This window comes from Protobothrops mucrosquamatus, unplaced genomic scaffold (genome assembly GCF_001527695.2).
Source record: "Protobothrops mucrosquamatus isolate PMUCROS unplaced genomic scaffold, P.Mucros_1.0 scaffold908, whole genome shotgun sequence".
NCBI lineage: Eukaryota > Metazoa > Chordata > Lepidosauria > Squamata > Viperidae > Protobothrops > Protobothrops mucrosquamatus.
This window is the reverse complement of record NW_015387160.1, coordinates 139,633-166,387: the sequence shown is the minus strand read 5'-3', so window position 1 is coordinate 166,387 and position 26,755 is coordinate 139,633. Positions and strand designations below refer to the sequence as shown.

General features: G+C 38.4%; 2 protein-coding genes across 2 annotated transcripts in view; one reads left to right on the top strand and one right to left on the bottom strand.

The window, feature by feature from the left end:
* The window catches only part of LIN52 (lin-52 DREAM MuvB core complex component), a 59,011-nt gene extending 52,160 nt beyond the window's left edge, over window positions 1-6,851 (bottom strand). Inside the window, exons 1-4 of the mRNA XM_015819375.1 lie at window positions 6,761-6,851; window positions 4,287-4,361; window positions 2,480-2,517; window positions 1,991-2,057 (exon numbers count right to left, since the gene is read on the bottom strand). Of these exons, the coding sequence (XP_015674861.1) occupies window positions 1,991-2,057; window positions 2,480-2,517; window positions 4,287-4,361; window positions 6,761-6,779 (199 nt within the window). The 5' untranslated portion in view covers window positions 6,780-6,851. The remainder of the gene's footprint in view (window positions 1-1,990; window positions 2,058-2,479; window positions 2,518-4,286; window positions 4,362-6,760) is intronic.
* Window positions 6,852-7,183: 332 nt separating this feature from the next.
* ALDH6A1 (aldehyde dehydrogenase 6 family member A1) lies at window positions 7,184-26,569 on the top strand. The gene is made up of 12 exons (XM_015819374.1): window positions 7,184-7,254; window positions 9,585-9,644; window positions 10,117-10,191; window positions 11,978-12,139; window positions 12,469-12,547; window positions 15,002-15,304; window positions 15,866-15,987; window positions 16,756-16,945; window positions 17,559-17,740; window positions 24,437-24,616; window positions 25,016-25,114; window positions 25,309-26,569. Exons 1-12 carry the CDS (start codon window positions 7,198-7,200, stop codon window positions 25,411-25,413), a joined length of 1,614 nt encoding a protein of 537 aa, XP_015674860.1. The 5' UTR covers window positions 7,184-7,197; the 3' UTR covers window positions 25,414-26,569.
* Window positions 26,570-26,755: the final 186 nt, after the last annotated feature.

Sequence of the window (26,755 nt, the reverse complement as noted above, 5' to 3'; positions counted from 1 at the left end):
GCTTTAGCTAAAATTTATAATGCATATTGATTTTCCCCATTCTATGAACTTCAGATTGCATTAGGTGCAAATCTGAGAACTGGGAATATAATTATCAAATATGCATTGTTAGAACATGAGTTTCACAGAGTAAATGTGGCAAAGACTCAGTAGCAAATAATCTGATGGCAGCAATAATCATTATTCCCTTATCAAGCAGAAAAATATCAGGATTGCAGCAGTGTATCTCTAGACAGTCCGCACATGTTGCATTTAAGCTTTTCTCTTGTCCAAGATTTTTTTATTAAAAAAAATATCCATATATATTAAATACTTTAGTATTTGATATTGCTATCTTGAAATTGTCAGTTGCTTATTATAGGTCTCTTGGCAAACACTGCAATAGTTTTCTCAACAGATATACACCTCACAGTTTTAAAAAAACTGATATAAACCACTGCAATATCAGTATATACTCCAACTGGCTTCTGCTTGCAGGCTAACTTGTTGAGATGGAGATATACTGTAGATGAAGCAGATGTTTGACCAGGGAATTAATATAAAAATTAAAAATGATATTAATATATGGGTCTGCTTAATTCTTTTTGGCATACAGAAAGTATGTGAAACCTTCCCTTTTGATCATTAACTTACAGACTTGTATTTTCATGTAACATAGATGAGCAAGAGCTTATGTGCATCTTGATCTTTTTGCACTCAAGTTTACTTAGAGATGGAATTAAAAGCACATTTACAGCAGAAGCTCTGTAGTCTGATGTACACAGGTAACTGTCAACCTACAATTGTAATGGAACTTGCCCATTATGGGTGCAACTCGTAATGACTGTTAAGCAAGATGGGCTTGCTTAATGAATCCCATCCTCTGCCCACTCTGATGCAGTCATTAAACAACCACATGGTCATTAAGCGGAGCATGAGGTGCCTCAGGGGTGGGAGAGGCCCTGGGAGGCCTACCACCCAGCTGAGCTTAGAAAGCAAAAAGCTTTGCAAAGCCAAAAACAGCCTAGCTGTGTTGGGAGGGGGAACCCAGCTAGATTAGGGCCCAGCACTGTGTTCCAATGCCAAAGAGGCTTCCAAACAAATCTAACTGCTTGTCCATGAGATGTCCTGATGCTTTGAAAGGAAGTGAGGAAGCTTAGTGATGCATCCACTGGTGGCGTTCTGCAGAAAGAATAAACTTGCGCTTATGGGCTCGGCCTCTGTCTCAATCAGCTGGCATTCAGGAGATTGCAGGCCTTTCCTGGGTCTTACTAGGTTTGGGAAAACCAGCTCCCTTCATGCAAAGATGTACCTCTGGGTCAACTTCCCAAAACCTTTCCCTTGCTTTACTCCCTCCCTCCCTCCCTCCCCCACAAGCCCACATTTTTTTCATTAAAGAAAACAGGGGAAAAAAAGCTTTATTGATCTTTCTCCCCCCCCCATCCCATTAGATGCTGAAGCTAAACCCTCCGCCCTCCAATCTCAATCCCCTTTAACCACTTAATATACTAAATTTATTTCATGCCTGGAAAGAGGATGTCAAAATCTGTAAGTTACTTGCCTTGATGAGTGACTGGCAGGCTGAAGAATAGAGAAGAAACTCCCAGGGGTTTGATTTTTTTTAAAAAAAGGGGAGGAGGAGAATGAAGACAGCAAAGAAATTCTTTCTGGAGGTTGTTTGTGTGGAGAGGAAAATACTCTGCAAAGCTCCCAAGGACTCAGCACGAGCAAGAAATGGCCATGGTAGAAGGTGGGTCCTAAAGGGAGTCATACAAAGCTTGGAAAGCTTTGAATGCATGGATCTCAAATTAAACTCATTTATCTCCAAAGTTTATACTTAAAAAGTGTCATAATTATTGGACCTAATAATTATGTTGATTTCTTCACTATATGGTAGACTCAAAATGAAAGATAAGAAAGCTCAACTGATCTTTATATGACAATTCAATCTAATATTAACCATATATTTAATATAAAAATGATTTTTATCAAGCACTGACTAGAAACTCACCTCTCAACATGTCAATATCATCATTTTCTAATTCAGCCATCCATTTAGGTGGAGAACTGGTGATGGGCTATTAAGAACAAACATTCATAAACAAATTATTTTTTAGAAACCTTTAAAAACTTACAATAACTAATTGAAATGCAGAACTATAATATTTTACAAACTTCTACTCTGATTAAATAAAATATTTCTAAAATAGATTACTATATCCAATAAAACAATTCTTTTCAAGGCAGCAAAGTAAAGACTATTTTTTTAAAGCCAATATCATCTTGCTGGGGTAAAATCTTGCTTGTTACTGCATGAGGGAAAAAATTATAGTATGAAAACCTAGCAAGAAAATAAAAAATAAATAGTCCCAGTGATTTTTCTAGGCATTTATAATTTTTCAATTATTTTCTACTTTAGCTGTTTTTTTGTGATAAGCTCTATTTTCCATAGAATTTTAGGACTGAAATGTCTATGTCAAATATCTATTATTATACTTACACTTTTAAAAGAAGCTGCAAATTCAGCAACACCTGGTACTGGAGACAAGATAGACATACGGTAGTTAATGTATTTTAGTTGTTTTTTACTATTGTTTATACAACTTTGAAAGCAATTACCATTTCTGTCAATTAAACTGCTATATTTTAATTCAGCACATATGTTAATTTTATGCTCAATTCTGGGTCTCAGGTAAGCTATAAAGCTATATTTCTATACCATCGGTATTCAATGGTTATTGACTATATTATACTATATATTTTTTTGATGATCACCAAGCCATCTTTTCATCCATACTACTTTTTTAAAAAAAATAAAACCGTAGCATTACAGTTAACCCTACATATCTATTCACAAAATTCAGTATTATTTATTTCTGGGTAAATGTGCACAGGCTCAACAGAATTACTTCTGAAATAAATTATGCAAGATTACCTTCTTGAACTCTTTTAAATCTCTGCCTATGAATAAACTTGCTCAAATTTTAGCATGTTAAAAGCAATATTTTAATAGGACAGCTTATGATAGAATCATCAGTGTAAACAAACACCGTTTAAATGCCACATCTGGCTTATCACAGTAAAAACTCATACATATGTACTATCAACTTACTTCCCATATCATGATCTGGTTCTTGCCTTACCTTTGATGTATCTTACCAACATTTTAACGATCCATACTGTATATTTTTTCATAGATACTGTTTTCTACTCCAATCTCAAATATTAACTCAAAATGGTTAAAGGATTCACTTGCCCATTTTTAAAATTATTCTGATGATGTTTTTAATATGAGCAAGTAATTATTATTCACATTCAAATAATTATTCAGATTTTTCATCTCATTCAGGTTGAAATATGTTGAACACCTACATAATCTTTTCTTTTTTGCTCAAATATATGGCAATAACAATTCTTTGGAAGTGCACTAAATGCAAATATAACCATTTATGTAACTCTTACTGTTTTTCTTAATAAGGCAATGAGATTCTACTTACTTACTTTTTCCAGTAGAAATAAGGAGTGAAGAAAACCTCGGTACAAAAGACAATAATACCCTATATAGGCCATGATACTCTTTTGTAATTTAGAAACATGGGAAAAAAGATAGAGACCCAGTTGTATAAAATTATATTTTACCTCTGAACTACTCAGTAAATAGGAAATAACATATTTCATTAACACTTTATTATGTTTAAATGTAAATTAAATAAGAGAAAATGTAATCACAAATAAAGGCAAATATATGTGTCCCAGAATAATGTTACAGGATCCAATCTGGGTCAGTTACAGGAACCAGAGGTTTTGTCTTCTGAGCTTTTGGACTCGTGCTGGAGCACCCATCCACAGGGAGCTTCTCTATGTGCTTTGTACACAGAGAAGTTCCCTAAGGATGAGCTCCAGCATGTGTCCAAAAGCTCAGAAGATAAAACCTCTGATCCTGGTGACGACCCAGATTGGATCCTGCAAAAAACTTAATTTTCATTCTAGCTCTGCATAATTTTTGAACAGCCCTGGCATGATACTTAAAACTATTCAGCATTTTAAAAAACTATGTAATCCTATATTAGATTAGCCATATAATGTTATATAATATTGAATATATTTCCTATGAGCTAGCCAAAATTTTTAGAAACCTAGACCTATGTCTCAAAAAGGGCCTTTTCCCATACCTTAGGAAATCTAAAAGGTCTAATTATTAATCCTTACAATAGCATCTTACTAGAAATAACTCTTTAGATGTAGAGTCTAAAGTTGATTCACATTAGAGTAATCCACAATAATTTACTTATTCAATTACTACTTACATTGCTCTGGCCACAGATCTGGAGATGCCCTGTCCAACTTTTCAAAGCTCAGCAATGAGGCTTCCAAGTCTGAACCTAGAATTATATTAATTAACATATTTATAAGCCAAAATACACCAACATAGCAGCACCATTTTAGACTACTGTGTAACGTTTACCTGTGGTGCACAAAATCTCTTAAGATGTGGAACATGAAAAAGAAACAATTTGCCTCTCAAACTGCAATATTTCAATTACACTACATTGATAATGTTATGCCCCTAGGCATATTTCTTTGGAAGATTGGCTAAACTGAACTATTCTGGGTATACTGTAGTTACTAAGAAGAGATCAGATTTTGCAACTGGCAAATCATCACAAGCATATGATTTATCCTAATCAGATTATTTCAAGATGGACAGTGATTAATATTTATATGTTTATTTGTAAGGGTATAGGTATATACATATATTGTATATAGCATGTTTATATGTGTGTTACGTATGTATACACTTTTGAGAGCAGGCAACAGAATTTCATTTTTAATATGTGCCAGTGTGCCCACAATAAAAACTGACAATAAAGGTTAATCTTATTTTATTCATGTAGCTCTGCATTGTTTAGGTCATTGGTTCTTAAATTGTTTAACACAATTACCCTTTTTCCTGGCCTCAAATAATGTCATTCCCCCCCCCAAACAGACTGTTGTTTTATACATGCATCTCAACAGCAGCAGTCTGGACCCTGATTCATAAACAATTACAAATTGCTCCACAACACCCAGGATATGTCAATGTCCCTTTGGGGACAATTCCCCCAGTTTAAGAACCATAGCTTAGGTCCTTTCTCACTGCTGATCCACTCATCTTTGAACTTGCAGAATAATACACCAGCATTGCTAATTCCTAAGCTCTTTCACTACCTTTGTTCCCAATTACTGCAGTCATCTGACTTTCTTCCAAAGTGATAGATGACAAAGCCTCTTAACAATTTTTGCCCCCCCTGAAAGCTATCCCTGGATAATGTCAGAATAAAGAGGAAAACAAGACTTTACCGCTAATACAATACAGATAACTTAAACCTGTCTTTTTAATCAGCTGAAGAGGAAAGCAACATCATGTGACAGAAAAAATGGAAGAGCACATTTGTGACAAAGGTGTCGCCATGAGGAAAGGTGCCATGTGCCAAAGAACTTCTGCTAACGGGGTCTAGGAAAAAGAGCCTTTTCTACTGCAGCTTCCGTCCTCTGGAATATTCTCCTACTGGAGGTGAGGTCCACCCTCACATTCCAGACCTTCCAAAAGAGCCTGAAAACGTGGCTCTGCTGCTTGGTCTGGGACACAGAACAGGGGCCTGCTATGTTGCAGTGGCTGACTGATCGGAGAAGATCCCCACCCTCAGGCCACTTATCATCTTGGTTTTTAACTTTACTTCTTTTAATTTTAATTCTTTAGTAGTTTTTTTTTAGTTTTTATCACATTGTAAGTTGCCTAGAGTTCACTGTATTGGTCAAATGGGCAGCATTTAAATTTAATAAATACTTACTATGTCTAGCAGCCATTTCATAGATTCCATGCAAAAAGGATTTTTTCCCAAGCTTCTTTTATTAAGAAACAGAAAAGTTTCTACAATAGAATTTACAGTACAGTACAATACAGTAGCTCATCTGCCCCAAACCGAACTACCACACACTTTCCTGGCCTTTTGACTTCCAGCATACAAGGATTGCATCTGGAAGGCAAGTTGGAAAAGTCTGATTTACTCCAGAATTACAACCTTCACCTTGTTTTCCACCGTTGGCACTTAGTGATACAAAGCACAAGCCAACTGTCATCCCTGAGATAATTGTATAGATTACTACTAAGAACAGGGTCAGACTAACCAGAGATCTAATTGAAATCCTAATAGTTATTTTAACAACGATTCGTTTCACAATGAGCTTCTGTCAAACAAGGTTCTAAGCATATTTGTTCAGAAGTGAAGTCCAATTATACCCAAAAGACAGCGTTCCCTCCTGCGTTTAAGGGGCTGATGGCGAATTAGAAACCCAGCCTGGTTGAGTGGTTAAGGCATCAGTGTTTCTCAACCTTGACAATTTTAAGGCATGTGGACTTCAACTCCCAGAATTCCACAGCCAGCAATGCTGGCTGTGGAATTCTGGGAGTTGAAGTCCACATGCCTTAAAATTGTCAAGGTTGAGAAACACTGAGCTAGAAACTGGCAGACCCCGAGTTCTAGTCCCGCCTTAGGCACAAAGCCAGCTGGGTGACCGTGGGCCAGTCACTCTTAGCCCTAAGGAGGCAATGGCAAACCGCTTTGGAAAAACCTTACCAAGAAAGCTGTCTCGGAGAATCGGACAACGCTGAACGAGGAGAAAGTGGCTAATTATCCCCGAAATCAATACACGCTTCCTCAAAAAATAGTTCAACGGCGAGCATAACAATTAGGAAGACGGAATACTACAAACCCCATCCGCCTTCCTCAACGTCTCTTACCTTCAGCAGAGACCGCCATCTTAGGCCATCACATGACAACCGAATCTCCACCCACCCGTTTCACGCGGGAGTCCGCTCTGACAGCTCTTTTTCGGACGAGCCAGGAACGTTCCACCTCCTCCCCCCCCCCGCCGACCTCCCCCCCCACATTCTGCCTCTTTCCAAACCCCAGAGGTCGCGTCTGAGGGAAAGAAAAATTATCCACTCAAATTCCGCCTGGAGGGGGCGTTTACAGCCAAGCAGCCAATGGAATCCTCCACTTGACGGGGAAGGCGGGGGGGGGGGAAAGCTGGGCCCTTTCAATGTTCTATTGGTTCGAGAGAGCGGCCCGGAGGGAAGGATTGCGGTTCGGGTTGGCCAAAGGCAAGGGGTGGGCGGCGCCCAGCTGTTGAGCTGGGAGTGGGCAGGGCGCGGGGCGGCAGGTGGTCGTTGGAAGAATGGCGGTTGTGGCTGCGGTTCGGGGGTCCCGGGGAGGGCGGCGCTTCTGGTTCGAGGTGAGGTCGCGCGAAAGTAGACGGAGTGTCCCCGACGGGAGGGGGGGGGAAGATGTCGTCTAGCCTGCACGTGCGGAGTTCAGCGCTGCCGTTGGCGTGGCGGGGAGATCCTTCTCGTCCGTGGCATTTTGCGCACTGCTCTTAAGTCCTCACGGTTGAGTGGCTTCTGTTCCCTAAAGGCGGTGGCGTTTTGCCCTAGAACAGGGGTAGTCAACCTTGGCTCTTTTATGACTCGTGGACTTCAACTCCCAGAATTCCTGAGCCAGCTTAGCTTAGCTTAGCTTAGCTGGCTCAGGAATTCTGGGAGTTGAAGTCCACGAGTCATAAAAGAGCCAAGGTTGACTACCCCTGCCCTAGAACAAGGTAGACCTTCGATGATTGTCTGCTTGGTAGGTTTCCTCCGGGCAAAGGAGCCTTTTTAACATCTGGGTCGCCCTCGATGAGATCACGCAGCAGCTGGCAAGAACTAGCTTAGGTTTTTTGTAAACTTCAGATCGGCGGCGAGTTAACTGAAAGGGCGGTCTCAAAGAAAGAGAGACCGGATTAGGATCCCGAGATCTGCGCAAAAGTCTGCTCTGCGTGGGCACGGCTAGCTTGAGAAAGGCCTTTTTCAGATCGAGCCAAAGTCCATTAGGTTCCCTTGTGGGCCAGACGCTGATTACCTTGCAACTCCAGCAGAAAACGAAAAGCTGCCTACCCTTTAGTGCAGTGTTTCTCAACCTTGACCATTTTAAGGCATGTGGACTTCAACTCCCAGAATTCCACAGCCAGCATTGCTGGCTGTGGAATTCTGGGAGTTGAAGTCCACATGCCTTAAAATGGTCAAGGTTGAGAAACACTGCATTAGTTAGTGTTGGTCTTCTTCTTATAAGCTGTTCTGCGTATAGGACAGCCTTGCCTACTTTAAATTGTCTGCAAATATATCAGCTGGAAGGCTGCACTTGTGGGGGCACTGATGAAGATTGGGACCCAAGGGCCGGAGGGAGGGGGGATTATGGGCTGTGGGAAAGTGCAGAGTCCCCTCTCCCACCTCATTTGTGGATTCCTGGGACTGTCAAAGAGAATTTGTAAAGATTTTGAGACAATAAGATTCCTACCTCTTAGAGAGGAATATGAAGTGAGGTAGAAGTTGATAAATAAATAAACTTAACCAAAATCAAGCCTTTTTTTTTCCAAAGGAGGGCAGATGGTAGTGGTGATTGTTAAGGAGCATTATGTTTCTACTAAAGGGAACATTGTGACTTTTCTCCATTCAATATCTATATTAGTTTCTTTGCTAGGAAATGTTACATGGTGAAGTAACATATGGACTATAGGCCTGAACACTCAGGCCTATTTCAAGTGATAATGTCCTATTAAGGTCAAATGTAACATGGAAGCATTTAAGGTATTGGAACAGCAATGGTTTGAGTCCATGTTTGCTATCAAGCTTGCTATTGTGGGAATAAAATATAGGAAGATTCCCATATATGCCTCTGAGCTCTTGGTGAAAAAGTTTTAAATCAATTAGTCAGAAAGTACTGGAAATTGTTTACTGCTGATTTTCCTACACAATTGGAAGGAAACATTACAGAATTCTTAGACAGAAGCATAACTTCTTTTAATTTTCTTCAACTAGAGTGACCTATTCAAAAATATCTTTCATATTACATTCTACAATGAGAAAAAGTAATAAAGAGAAACAGCAATAGCTACTTAAAAGACAATCCAAAACCTTGCAGTACTGGTAACTTCTAAATATCTTTTCCTGCAACTGCCAAGCATCAGCACATGGATAATTTCTAAAGTGAATACACTATATATATATTTTAAAAAAATATGAAGGTACATGAGATTATCAGTAAAAGGTTTGACTCCTATAAAAACTGACTACCAGCATCTGATAATTCCCAATAAAGATGAAACAAGTAATGTAATGCCTCCTGGTGGTCAATGTAAGTACAATATTTTATGACTGAATTTTTTGAGATTTACTTTTGCCTCTGTTGTATTGCCTTTCAAATTATACTGTGAATTTTACAATTACCTTTTTGAAATAAGGGCTATGTAAAACTTTAGTTAAGCAGTTATCGGTGTGCCTTTATTAATAGGAGCAACCTTATTTCAATATTTTATTTGTATATGGGATCTATTTACTTCCTGATTCAACTAAAGCTACTAACACTAGAATATATTAATAATAGGATTATTGCTGTGATTATTAAAATTTAGAAAACTGAATGTGGTGTGTCTTCGCTTCTCACTTCTGGGCAAGTTTAAGTTAGTTGGATTTCTTCTTGAAATGTAGGATAGATGTGCTTAGTTGGTTCTGTTTCCCTTTTGCCTTATAGATCTCTAGGAAGACAAATTTCAACTGGCATTCCTCATCATTTATTTCCTCCACTTCAGTGGTAAGTTATTTTTGAAAGAAAACAAAGATTAACTTAGAATTAAGCAAATGTTTCTCCATTATGTGTTATTTGTCTCAACTTGTAGATGGAGATGAATAGCATTCTGGTCAACTTTAAAGTAAAACAACAGTTAAGACTAGGGCAGCATCACTTTGTCTGGGATACTTTGGCCTTAGAGCAAAACATATTATTGTCAACAAAAAGAGGAGTAACTAGAGTGGGCTTAACTGCTTATTGTAATAAAAATGGCTTTAACAGTCTTGCAGATTGTGCTGTCAGGAATTTTTGATCCACTTACTTTGAGATTCATTAACATTAATCAAAAATAAAAGAGTTCTGTTTTTGTAAAAGATACCATGAATAGCAAATGGGGACAAATAGAATTAATATGAGTTTTATTAAGTGCAAAGAGTAATCTGATCTTGCTTTTACAACATTTGGTATGCGTTAACCAGCATTTTGTATTCTATAGCCAACAACCAAATTGTTCATTGATGGCAAGTTTGTGGAGTCAAAAAGTAATGAATGGATTGAAATTTACAACCCTGTAAGTAATATTGGTTTGTTTTTGAGACAGAAAACAAATGACATTCTAAACTGTTTTTAAGTAATTTAAATAAATATGCTATAACAAGATTTTTAAATTAAGGAAAAGTTTATTCTTAATTTCCTAATGAGGATGATTTAGAAGAAGCAAGCAGCCTACAGGAAAATATGTGGGAGGAGAAATGGAATCCTTTGCATGAAGTTTCTTCCACACATATTTTCCTTTAGGCTGCTTGCTTCTTCTAAATCATCCTCTTTAGGAAATTAAGAATAAATAAGCTTTTCCTTAATTTCAAAATCTTGTTATATCAAGGTGTAAAATATTTGCATATTTGTAGAGAGTTTATGGAAACTGGTTAAATTATAGCTCTGGGTAATGCACTTTTTAATGCAGTTTATTAACACAAAGTTCATTTTGTATAAACCCATAAAAATATCACATGTTCTCATTGATGGGTCAGGACAGGAAGCATTTACTCAAATCCAATATTGTGTAAATGGAAATCCACTAATGCGATTGGACTTTCTAATCTCCCATCCAACCATTTGCCATAATCCATTCCAGAGGATCCTCCAGAAATGATCTTGGAGATGTTCAAACCAGTTTTATTAATTCAACAATTAAACTTGAGAGAAGAATCTATTTGGAACCAAGGACCAAACTGTCAGGAATGGATGGTAACACTTGCTAGAATGCCATCCCAGGATTAGTTGGGGCCATTGTTTTGAGTGGGTGAGCTGGGCCAATAGACATAGAGCTCCAAATATATTTTTATGAAGCCACATGCAAATCTCACCCTTCTTGTTTCCCATTCTTTCAGCTTTACCCTGTCCAAGCATTATCCAGTCCAAATACACTTCTCCCCAAACTATCAGGGCTCCCTACACAGAAAAAAATAACTGCGCTCTAAATAACAATTAGGTTTTTAAGAACCACAATTGAAGATAATGGAGGTTTTAGGCTGCTGATGATAAAAGGCAAGTAGTCATTTCCTTGCCGGGTGTTCTTAAGCTGCCTCAATGGAGATTTTTTTAAAAGCCTAATTTCATCAAAAATTCCATTGGGATTTCTTCCCAACATGGCCTCTAAGGACTTTTAAAAATGTCTTTAAGGTGACTTCAACTTCTGTATTTTCCTTGATAACTAAATATTCCTTCCAGAATATTTAATTATTGTGCAATTAAGGCCTCTTGAAATTTTTTAAAAGATTGATTCCAGAAAGAAGTAGCAAAATCACTCTTATTTTTAATCACCTATTTGTGCCCAGGTTAAGGGAAAGCTCTTATCTTCAGTCAGCAACTGTTTGGAGATAAGAATTTTTCTTTGTCTACAAGGAGAGGTGGGGTTGAGAAATAAACCTACTGATTGGATGTGCCATTTCTGCTTTATGTGGCGCAACATAAATATTCTTAATATGTTCTTGGAAAACTACATAATCAATGTACCGGCTGCATATTACAGTTTACAGTTTTTATTACTACATTAAAAACAGCAATATTAATCTAAGTATCTTTACTTTGAATTGGAAATAGCACTGGGAATGCATTCTATAATAGAGTCATGCTGTCTAAAGCAGGGGTCCTCAACCGTGGCAAGTTTAAGACTTGTGCACTTCAACTCCCAGAATTCCTCAGCCAGCAGCTGGCTGAGGAATTCTGGGAGTTGAAGTCCACAAGTCTTAAAGTTGCCAAGGTTGGGGACCCTGGTCTAAAAAACACTTGGATGGCTACTGGGAGATTTTCAATTGTTGTAATTATTTAATTCTACGGAAATGTCATTCTAAAAGGCTACCAATGAAGTTGTTGGTCGAGTCCCAAAAGCCACACAGAATGAGATGGAAGCAGCAGTGGCTTCGTGCAAAAAGGCTTTGCCAAGCTGGTCTGAGGTATCTATTCTGAGTCGACAGCAAATCTTCCTGCGGTACCAGCAACTGATCAAGGATAATCTGGTAAGGAACTGCTCTTTCCTAAAGAGCCAATGCAAAGAAGAACAAAATTAAAGAGTGTTCGCCTATTCATCTATATATTATAAATAGACAAAATTTACATAAGTGTAGGAAGAAGTTTGTTATATTTGTTCTTTCTTTTGCCAACATATCAAGCTTTGGTCTTCAGGTTTTGTCAAAAAATGCTAATTAAAAAGTAGGGAAGATGGGCACTGTAAGTCATCTTTTGTTTTCTGGGTAAATTGGCCTATTGCAAAACAATGTGTTTTTCCAGAAATTTGCTGAATTGTTGTAGTTTTTTCCTCATTTATTGATTCTCTTCTTATCTACAGAAAGAAATTTCAAAACTGATCACCTTAGAGCAAGGAAAGACCTTGGCTGATGCAGAGGGAGATGTGTTCCGGGGCCTCCGTAAGCTGCTTATGTTTGCCTCTTGCTGTACATGGAGAACAGTTTTTTTGGGCTATAGAAGATGAGAATGTTTCCACAGAACTTAACTCTCAGGATCTCAGGCGCACAGCTCCTATCTCTGAACTTTTGTATTGGGAATTTCATGCACCATAATCATAAATGCTTTTTGCATGGTTTTTGTTCAGTCTTAATCCTATTTTCCTCCACTATCCATATTATGCTGGTATCAGAGAATCATAGAGTTGGGAGGAACCATGAAGACCATTTTATCCAAATATCTCAGTGGAGACTTCAATTAGGGCATTCTTTCTAGATTATCAGCATCATCTGAGGTAGTCTGTTTGGCTAGTTTGTTTTCTTCCTTTTCTTTCTTATTATGTATGTATTTCTTATGTATATATCCTGCCTTTCTTCAAAGTACTTCCTCTGGTTCATAGCACTTTGGGGCATAATTTGGTGGTTTCTGGCTGCAAGTTGCTCAAATCTAAAATGCATTCAGCTGACCTGGATATGACATTCCTAAATTGTTGACTTTTGTATATCCCTAATCATATAGCCTCTTAATGGGATATTGCAGAATTATCTATGATTGTTGAGTTTTGAATTACATTTTGGTATAACTAACTCTTTTTACTGATGTATCACTTATGCTGCTACTACTGCCAACGTCCAAATCTTACTACAAGGCTGAATGCCAGCCAAATGCCAGGTTTTCTGGGCTATGGGGTTCATTGTCTGCGTTTAGCACAATTAACAGGACCCCTAATTTGGAATATAGGTGCATTGTTGGCACAAAACCAGATTTATGGCACCAAAATACCTGTGAATTCAGGAAGCCAGAGATAAGACACAAAGAAACTATTGGAAATAAAGGAATAAGCAAGAGATGGAGATGACTTCAAACATTCCTGCTGAAAAGATACATTTGAACAGTACTCTGAGTATCCTTGATTGGAAAGCAATGTTAGTCTGGAGAAAATAACCCTTTCTAAAAAGAGCTTTTAAAATTTGATTTCCCTTTCAAGTTGCCTTTTTCTTTTTTTATACAAGTTTTGTCTCCACTACCGCCATTTCCCCTTTCTTTTCTAAAAGCACTCCACCTTAGTGTTTTCCCCTTCTTTTAGTTTGGAAAGAAAGGGAATATATAGTGTGCTTCTGGGTGTAAAATTGGACTACACATATGAAAGAATAACTAGTGTTAATTTCTAAATGCAGTATACACTGTTTTACAGGCAAATATTTTCAGTCAATAGATATTAACTCATTATTTTTTGTCCTGTCCCTGTGGTTTTTTTTAGAGTGTGTCTTCTGGCAGATATTTGCATATATCTAAACTATGAATGCACACTATCAGTGACTCTTAGAAACATTTAGTGGGGAGAGGGAAGAGGAAAAACTACAGGATTGATTTCAGATGGCAACCCTAGATTCACCAGGTTGGGAAGATGGGCTTTACCCAAGATTTCTTTCTGTATTTTTTCTGGCTGTTTTTCTTAGGGTTGTACAGGTAGTCCTCGACTTATGGCCACAATTTAGCAAATTTCTGTTGCTGAGTGAGACAATTGTTAAATGAGTTTTGCCCCATTTTAAGAACTTTCTTGCCATGGTTCTGAATTACGAATCATTGTATGTTATGAATTATGTTATGAATCACTGCAGCTGTTAAATTAGTAATATGGTTGTTACGTGAGTCTGACTTTGCTTGTCAGAAATTTGCAAAAGATGATCACAGGACCCCAGGACCCGGCAACCTTCATAAATATGAGTCAGTTCCCAAGCATCTGAATTTTGATCGCCTGACCATGGGGGTGCTGCAATGGTCAAAAGTCACTTTTTTCAGTGCCGTTGTAACTTCGAATGGTCACTAAATGAACTGTTGTAAGTTAAGGGCTACCTATAGTGCAGTGGTGGCGAACCTATGGCACACGTGCCAGAGGCGGCACTCGGAGCCCTCTCTGTGTCCACGTGCGCTGTCGGCCCATCCCCGCCTCCCCCCGCGGCCCCCTCCTCACCAGCAGCCCCCCCAGAGGAGAGTTGCCCCCAGGTGCGGCCCGTGCGGAGCAGCGCAGCCAAGGACATGGCAGCCGGACAGCAGGGACAAGACTCTGCCCTCACGCCCCATCATGCGCAGTTGATGCTGTGGGGCATGGGCGGAGGATGTGGCCGCCATGGCACTGCTAGGCCCCTGGGTGATCTGCTGCGGGCCATGGAGGCGGTGGGTGGCCCTGCGGGCAGGTGGGACAGGGCAGAGTGTGAGCGGAGCACGGGATGGAGATGGGCCAGGGGGGCGGAGCAGGGACGAGACCGGGCGGTGCGGTTTTTGGGCACTCAGTCTCTAAAAGGTTCACCATCAATGCTATAGTGGCATTTAAAACTTAAATGATTTGAAGAAAGAATTTGGAAGTTAAAGAACAGGAACTGAGAGAGATACTTTTCTATTTGTTTTGTTTGCAGAAGTCGTTGAACATGCATGCAGTGTGACATCTCTTATGTTGGGTGAAACCCTTCCCTCCATTACTAAAGACATGGACACTTGCACCTATCGCTTGCCTCTGGGTGTGTGTGCAGGCATTGCACCTTTTAACTTCCCAGCTATGATTCCTCTTTGGATGTTTCCTATGGCCATGGTTTGTGGAAACACCTTTTTGATGAAGCCCTCGGAGCGTGTTCCAGGAGCCCTTATGTTTCTTGCGCAGCTGTTGCAGGATGCTGGTGCACCTGATGGAACCCTAAACATTATCCATGGACAACATGAAGGTAATGGCAAGGGAGGTTTTGAAAGGCCTCCCCCCTTTGGTGTACAGATGGTATGGAATATATAAGTCAAACAAAGGGGAAAATACTCAAGTTACATGCTTGTATTCCTAGTTTATTAATTCAGACTGAAGAATTAGTAAATTCTTCCATTATTTTTTTTGCAGCCAAAGTGTCCTCTTCATAAGTATATTATCAAATGACTAGAAAAAGTCTATTGCCACTGCTTTTGGGTATCCCAGTTATCAAGTGTGATTGGATAGTTTATGACCATAGATCAAATAATTGTGATTGTGCATTTGTGCTTCCATGTAGGGAAAAAGAAGTAAATGTGCCATTTGAGGAAATCCAAGTAGCTGACCCACACTCCACATCCCCAAAAACAGGGTTTTAATTGTAAGGACGTTAATTGAGAACATTACAGTTTTAGTGTTTAGGATAATTGGAGATGGGGGAAAAATGAGTAATTTTTAATTATTACTTTTATAAACCGTACAGAAAAGATTTTTAATAATGTCTTGTAATTACCAGTGTTTCATTTTTCTTCTTTGTTTTTGTTTAAAGCTGTGACCTTTATTTGTGATCATCCCGATATTAAAGCCATCAGCTTTGTTGGATCTAATCAGGCTGGAGAATACATCTATGAAAGAGGTTCAAAACATGGCAAGAGAGTCCAGGCCAATATGGTAAAAAACTCAGATTTAAAAAAATTGCTCCATTTTTACCAAAAAGCTATCTGTCAAACCATTTGAAATATTATTTTGTGCTTTAAACTTCAGGTCTGATTTACAGTTTCATTGAAATGACAAAAATTAAAAGATTGGGCCACTGAATAACTCTTTAGTCAAAATATTTGTTTATTTTTATTCTTACTTATATCTCCTAGTTATTCTCAGTGCTGGATAGAGTATTATATTCCCTGCTCCAATACAAATTTTGCGGAGCTAAAGAATAATATAATATTTAAAATTTGCTTAAAATGTATACATTCTGCCTTCCCATCTTCATCAAGTCCTTATCTTCCTTTGGAATTGATTAACCAGCACAATTCTGATTTTATTTTGCCACAAAGAATTCCAGAGTAAATAAATGCAGGATAAAAAACTCTAGACAAGCTAACTAGGAATTACAGGAATTAGATGATGCATCCTGAAGTTTGACATACATGATTAATTAAATGTTATATAATTGAACTATGTTTCCCATGTCAATCAAAACAATTACTTCGTACAATTTTACTAGAGAGTCACAATGTTGTGCGTGAATTCATGCATATGGGGCTTTTCCAACATTTCTTTACTATTGTCAGCTTTTCATCAAGCATGAGATTTTTATGTTTTATGTACTTCAGCATTTTTTAGCTTCTTGCTTGCATATATAAGAGAAAGGCAGATCTAGAGATAGCTATGAAATGTGCATTCAGTATATTTGAGGGCCTGTATGTTATATTGTAGGGAGCTAAGAATCATGGAGTAGTGATGCCGGATGCCAATAAGGAGAACACACTAAATCAACTGATTGGAGCAGCTTTTGGAGCTGCTGGCCAGCGGTGCATGGCATTATCTGCTGCAATCTTGGTAGGGGAGTCTCAGAAATGGCTACCAGAACTGGTGGAAAAAGCAAAGAACTTGTGCGTTAATGCAGGTGTGTTTTTATAATCTGGTCTGTCATGGGCAGTTGTTTGCATGTAGAACAGCCTTCCTAGTCTGATTCCCTTAGAATTCCGAGAATTGTTAGCATTTTACTATGTTTATTTAGGGTTTTCAAAATTGAAATACACCAAATTTGGAAGACATTTGTTTGAGGAAAGCTGATGTAGATAATCACAGTGTGCCACAATGGGTCTTTATTTTGTTCATTTATATCCTGCTTACGGGAACTATACTCCAAAGTCACCAACATAAATGAAAAAAATAAAGTTCTACCAGGCTTGCAGATTAGGAAGACATGCAGTTGATGGTTCTTGTTCCTCTAACTAATGGTACAATGTCTTTTCCCCTTGCTACCATAATTCAAGAGTAACTAGCAGTTGGAACAAAGGGTTCTTTCTGCCAGAGAACAGGTAAACAAGTTCCTTGCTTCCCTCCTTCTCTAGCAGATGGATGGGGGCAGGACGATTCCATTCTTCCCATGTTAGTCTTAACATAAACAACTTCAATGACCCTTGTATTCTTGACTTGCGGCAGGGGTCAATTTCAGGTTTTGTCGAATTGAGGGCATCTTGATTTAGGCTCTGAGGAATTTTTGTGTATTATAGGAGATCAGCCTGGAGCAGATCTGGGACCCCTGATCAGTCCACAGGCTAGGGAACGGGTCTGCCAATTGATTGACAGTGGAGCAAAGGAAGGGGCTAATGTTCTTCTTGATGGTCGAAAAGTCAGAGTGAAAGGATTTGAAAATGGCAATTTCGTTGGACCTACTATTCTTGGTAAAGTCAAGGTGAGTTAGTGGATTGATCATTCTTACCAATTTTAAAAATAAAGAAGGGAAATCTAAAATGATCCAAGAAATAATTCTTCCTCTCATATTAAAAGAATTAGTGTCTGATTATTTTTTGAAATGTTAAAAATGTCCTGAAGTTTGCTTACTTTGCAATAAAGTGGATTCTGAATAGTTTGTAAATGATCTGTCAGTGAAATGGCAAAAATACGTTTTATGTATATCCAAAAGGGAAAACGTAAGAAATTACAAAGGTAGATATGCCCGGTGAATCCTACTCCTGAATAAAACATTATAAATAGGCATCTTAAGTACTCAAAATTTAAATACTGAATTTTGGCTAGAATATAGATATTTACAAAGAGTATTCAAGAATTAGGCTGCAGGTATAGGAAGCTACATCCTGCCTAAAATACAGTAAAAAAAAGTAGAGGAAGAACGGCTAAGTTACAAGTAGTCCTCAACTTATAACTGTCAGAGCATGCACAGTCTTATTGCGCGAGGTAACCCAGTAGTAAACACAGTAAATAGTGGTCTATATTAAATGGTGGTTTATCTTACACTATCTACAATATCATACACCAGAAACAATATACATACACGTGCTAATACAGCAGGATCCAACAAATCACAATTACAGCAGGAAATGGAAGAGAGAGAATACAGCAGCAGAGCCTTCCTTTTATACAAAGACTCTTAAAGAGACACAGCTGGCTCTTAAAGGGACATAGACCCTGCTGAGTCATTCCCATTACATCATACATTAGCTGGTTAGCTTCTAAATCGGGTGTCAAACTGCTGGCTCACAGGCCGGATGTGTCATGCCGAAACCGCGCCCACCCCATTGCCGGTAATGGAAAAGTCGTGATACGTTGCGACACATCACGTGACGTTGCAAGTTTGACACCCCTGTTCTAAATCATTACCTTGACACTCCTCCCATTTCAAGCTAAACAGCTGTTAACCCAAATGCTTTTACACAATATTGATGCTTGCCTTCATTTAAAGACTTAGTCAGCATATGAACATTCTTTCTCTGTATAAATCCTTGCGTTATACTGCAGTTTATTACTGTGTAAAACCTTCTTTTTATATACCCATTTACACCCCACAGCCTTTGTTCCTGCTGGTAATCTCATAAGGGTAAACACCTGATGTACATTCATAGACTCTATTTCTCTGTTCATAGCCTCCTTCCATTTATCCTGTTCTACTTGAGGCAATGATAACATCTCTTGGTAATTACGGGGTTCATACCTTACACTATATGCTCTAACTCCACTTGCTGAGACCCGATCAGGAGATACACCATTATTGCTACGTTCAGGCCTCCTCGGTATCATCTGTTCCTGTGTTTCTGTGACTTCTCTCTTTACCTCAGGTCTATCCTCTTCTATCCATACTATTTCTGACCTGTATTCTGTTCTTCCTTCACTGGGCTTTGTATAGTCTTTCCTTCCTGAGAACTAGTGCTACACTTGGCCTGAACACCTTGGTGTTAGCATGCACCCTGTCCCAATTGTTTTGTTCTGCAAAACTGGTAAATCTTGAAATCACAACTTTCTTTGTTCCATCTGTGAATCTATACCCTTTGGAACATGGCTCATACCCAATAAACCTAAGTTTCCTGGCCTTTTTCTGTCCTTTCCTTCTGGTGCTTTTGGGAATATGCAACCCAGGCATAACTGCCAACTGTCCTTAGGTGAGCCAATGAAGGTTTCCTTCCATATAACAGGAAATATGGAGTTTCATTTATAGCAACATAACCTGTTTACTAAATAGTTGGCTGTTTTCATGGCTTCTCCCCAGTACGTTTTACTCATTCCTGCATCTGCCAGCAAATGAGTCTTTCATGGTTTGCAGTATACCATTTCTCCTTTCAGCCACTCCATTTTCTGCTGGTGAGTACGGGTTCGTCCGTCTATGCCATATGCCTAAATTCCTCAGCCACATTTGAAAATGATCAGACATGAACTCTGTTCCCCTGTCTGTTTGCAGCTGGCACACTTTATGGCCATACCTTCTCTCTACAAAGTTCACCTATTGCCTGAACTGTTATAGAACTTCTGTTTTGCTCTTTAATAAATAGCAAAACCCATATCTGGTGTAGTCATCTTCTAAGATTAGTACGTACCTAGCTCCTCCTAGAGAGGATGCCATAGGACCAATTAAATCAGCGTGCACTAACTGCAAAACTCAGTTTGTTTGCCTTGAGTTTTTCTTACTTACAGGATACATTCTGGACTTTGACTCCTTACAAATAGCACAGTCTAAATATGTGTTGCATTGCTTAATGTGTAATCCTTCAGCTAAGTCTGGCATCCTTTGCAGCACTCTAAAACTTGCATGACCTAACCTCCTGTGTAATAAATGTACGCAATTATCATGCGTGAGAGTGTTTGTAAGTGTTCGTGCGTGCACAACCATCCTGCTGCTTTCCTAGTACATACAAATTATCCTGTTTAACACTTTGTGCACAAATCCTCCCACCTTTCCTTATGGTGTATTGACCCTTTGCAAACATTACTTCATACCCCATATTATCTAAGCTCGAAATACTGAGTAAATTAAGGTCTAACTCTGGTACATATAATACATTATCAATTTCTCTTGTACCAGTTACATAAACTTTACTTTCCCCTTTAAGAGCAGATTATTGTCCATTAACCAAGCTAATAAATGTTTGCTTAGCTGGTCTTAGGTTTGAAAACATTTGTGGGTCATTTGGAATATGCTGATTCGCCCCTCTGTCCAACAATCAAGTGGTTTTTTTTCCAGTTAATGTTGCTGCCAGGGAAAATGTTGGTTGTGTAGCTCTAGATCTTGTCTCGCTGCTCCTCTGTTTGTCCTCTCAGGGCAGCGTCTGTGGAGATGCTCTGTAGAATCACACTTGAAGCAGCGTTTCACTACACAAACATTCTCGGCTGCTCTTTGGATGTTGCAGTTGTAGGCCTGTTCTGTGCGTTGTCATCACCTCTCTGTTGGCTTTCCTGCCGTTTCTGTTCCTCCTCCAGCAACCGTCCAGTCAAATAACTCATGGTTAAGTCCTTCTCTTGCATGGACGCTAAACTGGTCAGTAGGACATCCCATGAATTGTCCAATGAACTGAGCACCACATATACCTTATGTGCCTCAGTAAAAGTCATTCCTCTTTCCTCTAATTCTAGGAATGTCTTTCTCATGGACTGCAGATTCATAGACATGCTCTCTCCCAGTTTCAGTTGGGCCTTATATAGCTTTCTTGTCAGCATTACTTTGCTGCTCGCAGTCTCTCTCATGTACACTATGCACAAAGCTTCCCAGGACTCTTTAGCAGACTGGAGATCCCTCACGTGTATCAGCTGGCTCTCCTCCAAATTCAGGATTATGTTGGCCAATGCTTTCTCATTCTTTCTCCAGTCCCCATCATTCAGGGCTGCAGGTGGATCAGTAACTATTATCCACAACTCCTCCCTTCGCAGGTACATCTCCTTTTTCAGACTCCAGGAGAGGTAGTTTGTCTCATTCAGACGAGATATTACGAAACCTCCTTCCATTACGCTGATGGAGTCCATGTTGCCTGCTACCACTACAAACCACCACAAACCACAAGCCTTAACTCCTCTGGCTCTGGGTCAAGCTCTCACTGGGTTTCTCCTCTCTCTGGGCCCATAACCTGTCAGAGCATGCACAATCTTATTGCGCAAGGTAACCCAGGAGTAAAAACAGTAAACAGTCTATATTAAGTGGTGGTTTAATCTTACATTATCTACAACATCATACACCAGGAACAATATACATACACGTGCTAATACAACAGGATCCAACAAACCACAATTACAGCAGGAAATGGAAGAGAGAGAACACAGCAACAGAGCACAGATGGCTCTTAAAGGGACATAGACCCTGCTGAGTTATTCCCATCATTACATCATACATTACATCAGCTGGTTAGCTTCTAAATTATTATCTTGACAATAGCCATTCGTTTAGTGACCATTCAATGTTACAACAGCACTGAAAAAAGTGACTTATGATCATTTTTTACACTTACAAAATGTATTTATGATGGTTGGAGGTTCCCGGAGTCATGTGATCACTTTTTGCAATCTTCTGACAAGCAAAGTCAATGAGGAAGCCAGATTCACTTAACAGCCAAGTTACTAACTTAGCAACTGCAGTGATTCACTTGATAACTGTGGCAAGAAAGATTGTAAAAGGGACAAAACTCACTTAATAATTGTCTTGCTTAGCAATGGAAATTTTGGGCTCAATTGTGGTCGTAAGTTGAGGACCTGACCAAATAATCAGGACCCGACCAAATAATATGTTTGGAGAAGTGTTGAAACATTTTCAGTGATCTTGTTGTCATTAATGATTATGTCGGTGATGTAAATAATGTGGCGCTGTGCCAGTGACACATGAGGTAACAGCATTCCTTTCTGCTAACTTTCTGTGAAATTGAAAGTACAGATGGTCCTCAACTTAGGACCATTCATTTAACTACAGCTTGAAGTTACAAGGGTCTCGGAAAAAGTGACTTGTGATCCAGCCTCAACGTTAAGACCATCGCACCATCCCCACGGTCACTTGATAGCAATTTCGGTGCTTGGCAACCAGCTCACGTTTATAGTGCTTATGGTGTCCTTTGATCATGTGACTGTGATTTGTGACCTTCCTAGGAGGCTTTCAACAAGCAAAGTTAATTGGGGAAGCTGGATTTGCTTAATCGGTAATTTGTTAACAACTGCAGTAAAAATAATTGTAAAATTGGAGACAGTCCAAAAAGAAAGCAAGAAAAATGAAATCTGCTGTATGAAAACAATAAAAACTGAGGATTCAAATCTTTGTTTTCTTGTAGGATTGCACTCTTGGCAGGGATGGTGAGGTAGGTAGGTAGGTAGGTAGGTAGGTAGGTAGGTAGATAGATAGATAGATAGATAGATAGATAGATAGATAGATAGATAGATAGATAGATAGATAGATAGATAGATAGATTTATTCAATTACTACAGCTATCCATGTCAAATCTGTGACTCTGCCTTACAATCAAAACATAAACAATACCAAACAATTAAAAAAATCAAACAACATAGTCATTAAAAACAAATCATTAAAAGCCGTACAATACAGTCACTGGGGAAAGCACAGACATTCAAGAACAGTACATCCATTTTATGAGCTCCACACCACTTTCTGATCAGGCCAGATGGCAAAGCTAGTCTTTCAAGTCCTTCCAGAAGACCAGCAAAGTCAAGGCCAGCCAAACCCCAGGGGGGAATGATATTCCGTTGGGCAGGTGCAGCAGCTGATACAGACCTTCTCCTGTGTACCACCAGATGACATTCTCTAGTGGATGGAACTCACAACAAGCCTCTTCTGTTGGATTTGATGGGAGTAGTAGATGTCACTGGAAAGAGGCGGTTCTTCAAATAACCCGGCCCCGTGCCATGTAGAGCTTTATAAGTTATTACTGGCACCTTGAATTGGACCCATAAGCAAAGTTGGGCTTGGTAGTGAAGGTGTTGGCTTAGAAAGCAGAACACTGTGTTCTAGTCCTACCTTAGACATGAAAGCTGCTGGGTGACTTTGGTCCAGTCACTCTCTCAGCCCAACCCACTTTATGAGGTTGTTGTCGAGGGAAACAGAGAAGGAAAGGGTATTACAGAATATTACATACTTAATGCGTTGAGTTACTTAGAAGTAATAAAGGTGGGATAAAATCTAATAAATAAAATAGGTAGCCAAAGTAGCTTGTGGAGCAGAGGTGTAATATGTGTAGTTCTAGGTGCACATATAAATGCCCACCTAGCTGCATTTTGCACAAACAAGATTCACTATGACAGAGTTGATAGAAGTTATTTATTCGAAGATACAGTATACTTCTTTTTTGTAGAAAGTTAAGGATTATTGAAAGATGCAGGCCATGAGTATTACATAGCTATTTCTAATCAAAGTAGTTCTAAAGATGATGTTAAAATGATGCAGGAGCAACAGCTAAGAGGGAAAAAGAGCTGATTTCTTTCTTTTATACCTGGCCAGTACATCAAGGAACACTACGGTTCTATAAGAGTTGCATAAGAGGTCTGGCTTCTAAGTAAGGTTGTGTAAGATTAAATTGCAGGCCTTCTGTAGCAATCAGGGAATTAAGGTCAGCTAGGGCATTTTATATCAGAATTGGGATCTGTTTTATACATCTAAATCGTTGCCTTGGCCAGCATACCATACTAGGTCAAAGAATTTGCAGGTTTTTAGCTGTAGTATTTATGTGTGGTCTGTAACAAAACCTTTGCACTTTTTTTCTTTCTTCTGATTTCTTAATTGGACTATTTTTGTTTGAGCTTCCAGGCAATAACCTCCCCAAGCACACCATTTTATTCTCATTTTTCTTTTCCAGTCATTCTACATTCCATTATTGCTGAGCATACTGAGTTTTTAATTGGAGTTATTTACCCCACTTAGGAATTTACTGCTTAATTTTTATTTTTTTTTAAAAATGCTTTAAATATCTTCCTCTTCTTTCTTAGGTGATCCATGTTGTGTATAGTGCTAGATAATCAGAGCCCAGAGTGGTAGTTATTCCTTCAACGGTTATGTGAAAGACATGTGAATCATGCTTTGTAAATGAAAAAAAATTTTTCAATAGTATAATAAAAAGATTTTCTGCGTTCTCTCTCTGAAGTGTGTATGCCATCTCACGTTTTTCTGTTTTGGTAGCCTAATATGACCTGCTATAAGGAGGAAATATTTGGACCAGTTCTAGTGGTTTTGGAAGCAAACAATCTGGATGATGCAATTGAAATGGTGAATAACAATCCTTATGGGAATGGAACAGCAATCTTCACCACTAATGGTGCCACTGCCCGGAAATACTCCCATTTAGTGGATGTTGGACAGGTAAATAAATAAAAGAGGATCTCTTATGTAGAACTTGTTAACACCAATAACTTGAAGAATTGTTGACAGTTTTGAATAAAACTAGATGGATCAATTTCCTAATGTTCTAATTTTTCAGATAACTTGTAAAATTTAGATGAAAAGTTGTGACATATATAGGCCTCTCAGTTTTATATTAGTATATAATTATAGTGAGAAGATTCATTTATTTGTTTGCTTCTTAGACTTGCTGCACTACTTAAAAAATGAGTTGCATCAATAATATTGCATTGCAGATTACACCACTGTTTTTCTCTCTCTTATGTAGCTATTTGCCATTTATTGATGGCGAACTGAGAGCCAAATTAAATGAAATGTGAAATAATTTTTTACATTAAACAAGAACATATTTTCATTTAGATTGGTGTGAATGTTCCTATTCCGGTGCCTTTGCCAATGTTTTCTTTCACTGGCTCCCGTGGATCTTTCAGGGGAGATACCAATTTCTATGGCAAACAGGTAACTGTTGTTTTTTTAAAAAAATATTTATGTTATTGTGTTTGTGAAATGGAATGTGGAAGGGCTGTGCTTAGTAGCATACTGTATTTCATAGCAAACTTGCAGCGGCTTGTCTCATGTTTTTTTCTTAAGTTGCAGTAATTTTCCATCATGGGCTGGCATAAATTCTATACCTTAGTATCTGTTTCTTTCAGGGGGTGCAGTTCTATACACAGCTGAAGACAGTTATTTCCCAATGGAAGGAGGAAGATGCCACCGTTACCAAGCCTGCAGTAGTTATGCCAACCATGGGGAACTAAAGCCAACTGATATACTTGCTGGAGTTGTATTTTTCATCTGGGATGGTGCGGGGTATTCTTGAGTTGCCATTCTTGCCCTGGATCATCCTTTCTAATGAATTGAATAGAGCCTTTTAACACAAGATTTAAATTCTATCCATATATGGAATATCTTTCTTTTTTTTTTTTAGAAGAAAATATACTCTGTGGTGAGTAATCAGGCCAAAGCAGTACCTGCTTCATTTGCTTTTGTCCTATTCATGAGATAATGTTGAAAATTCAAGCTCTTCCTACAGAATTAGTTTTTGGGGAACCAGTTGCTGCAACAGTTGATATCACTCTGTTTATAGGTGATATATTCTATTGCTTTTAAGATTTCTTTTTTGCAAAAAAATCCTGCATATGCTGGAATGATTGTGTCTCATACTAGGATGGGCAAGTAAATTTTGGGAGAGGCAAATCCAGGAGAACTATCCTGCAAGCATTTCATAGAGCTGTTTTGAGAGCATGGCCTTGTGGAGAAGCAGTGAAGCCTTACCATCACTAGAATTTAGTTCCCTTTAGTCATACAAAATCAACGAATTTTAATTTTATACATGAATGTGCCTACATACTATTTATGCACTGAGTATATTTGGAACTAGATGTGTTTGAGCTTTGTTTTAAATAGTGCTGAACAAATGGCCCAAGAAAGTAACATATTTTTATAGAGGCAATATATTCTGTCAATATTGCTTTAATCTGATTGTGATATTATTTTTCATTAGCCAAATATATGTGGAGAAGGGTAGATTCTAACACTAGTTACAAAGACATTTGTGATTTTATATACTTGAGTATACATATTATTGATCTTGAGATTTCTGAGTTGTTCAGCAATATAGTATGTATGGATTAGCTATGAGTGATACACTTATGTCAAATTTAGAGATAAAGGATGATACAGTGATGCTATTTTGGGACTACATATGATCTTCACATAGAGTTTTTAAAAAATCACAAAATATTTCCTTAAATTTGGAAAATACGCTATTGCTTTCTATTGTCTAATCAAATTAGCTTTTGTACCTAACAGGTGCTTAAAAACTGATCATTATTACCTGAACAGGTTATTCATCCATATGCTTGAAAGTTGCATATTGGTGTTAATCATGAATAAATGCCACTAAATTCAAAAGTCTTTTGGTTTTCTTCAGACTAATAATCTAATAGTAGAAATACTTCTAATACTAAATCAAAGTATAAACACTGATTATTATTTGAATATGATACTAAATCATGTCTTAGTTCAAAGACAACAATCAGGTTTGTGAATGTTTTGAATTAATCATTGGCCACGCTGGTTGAAATATAGAAAGCAAGT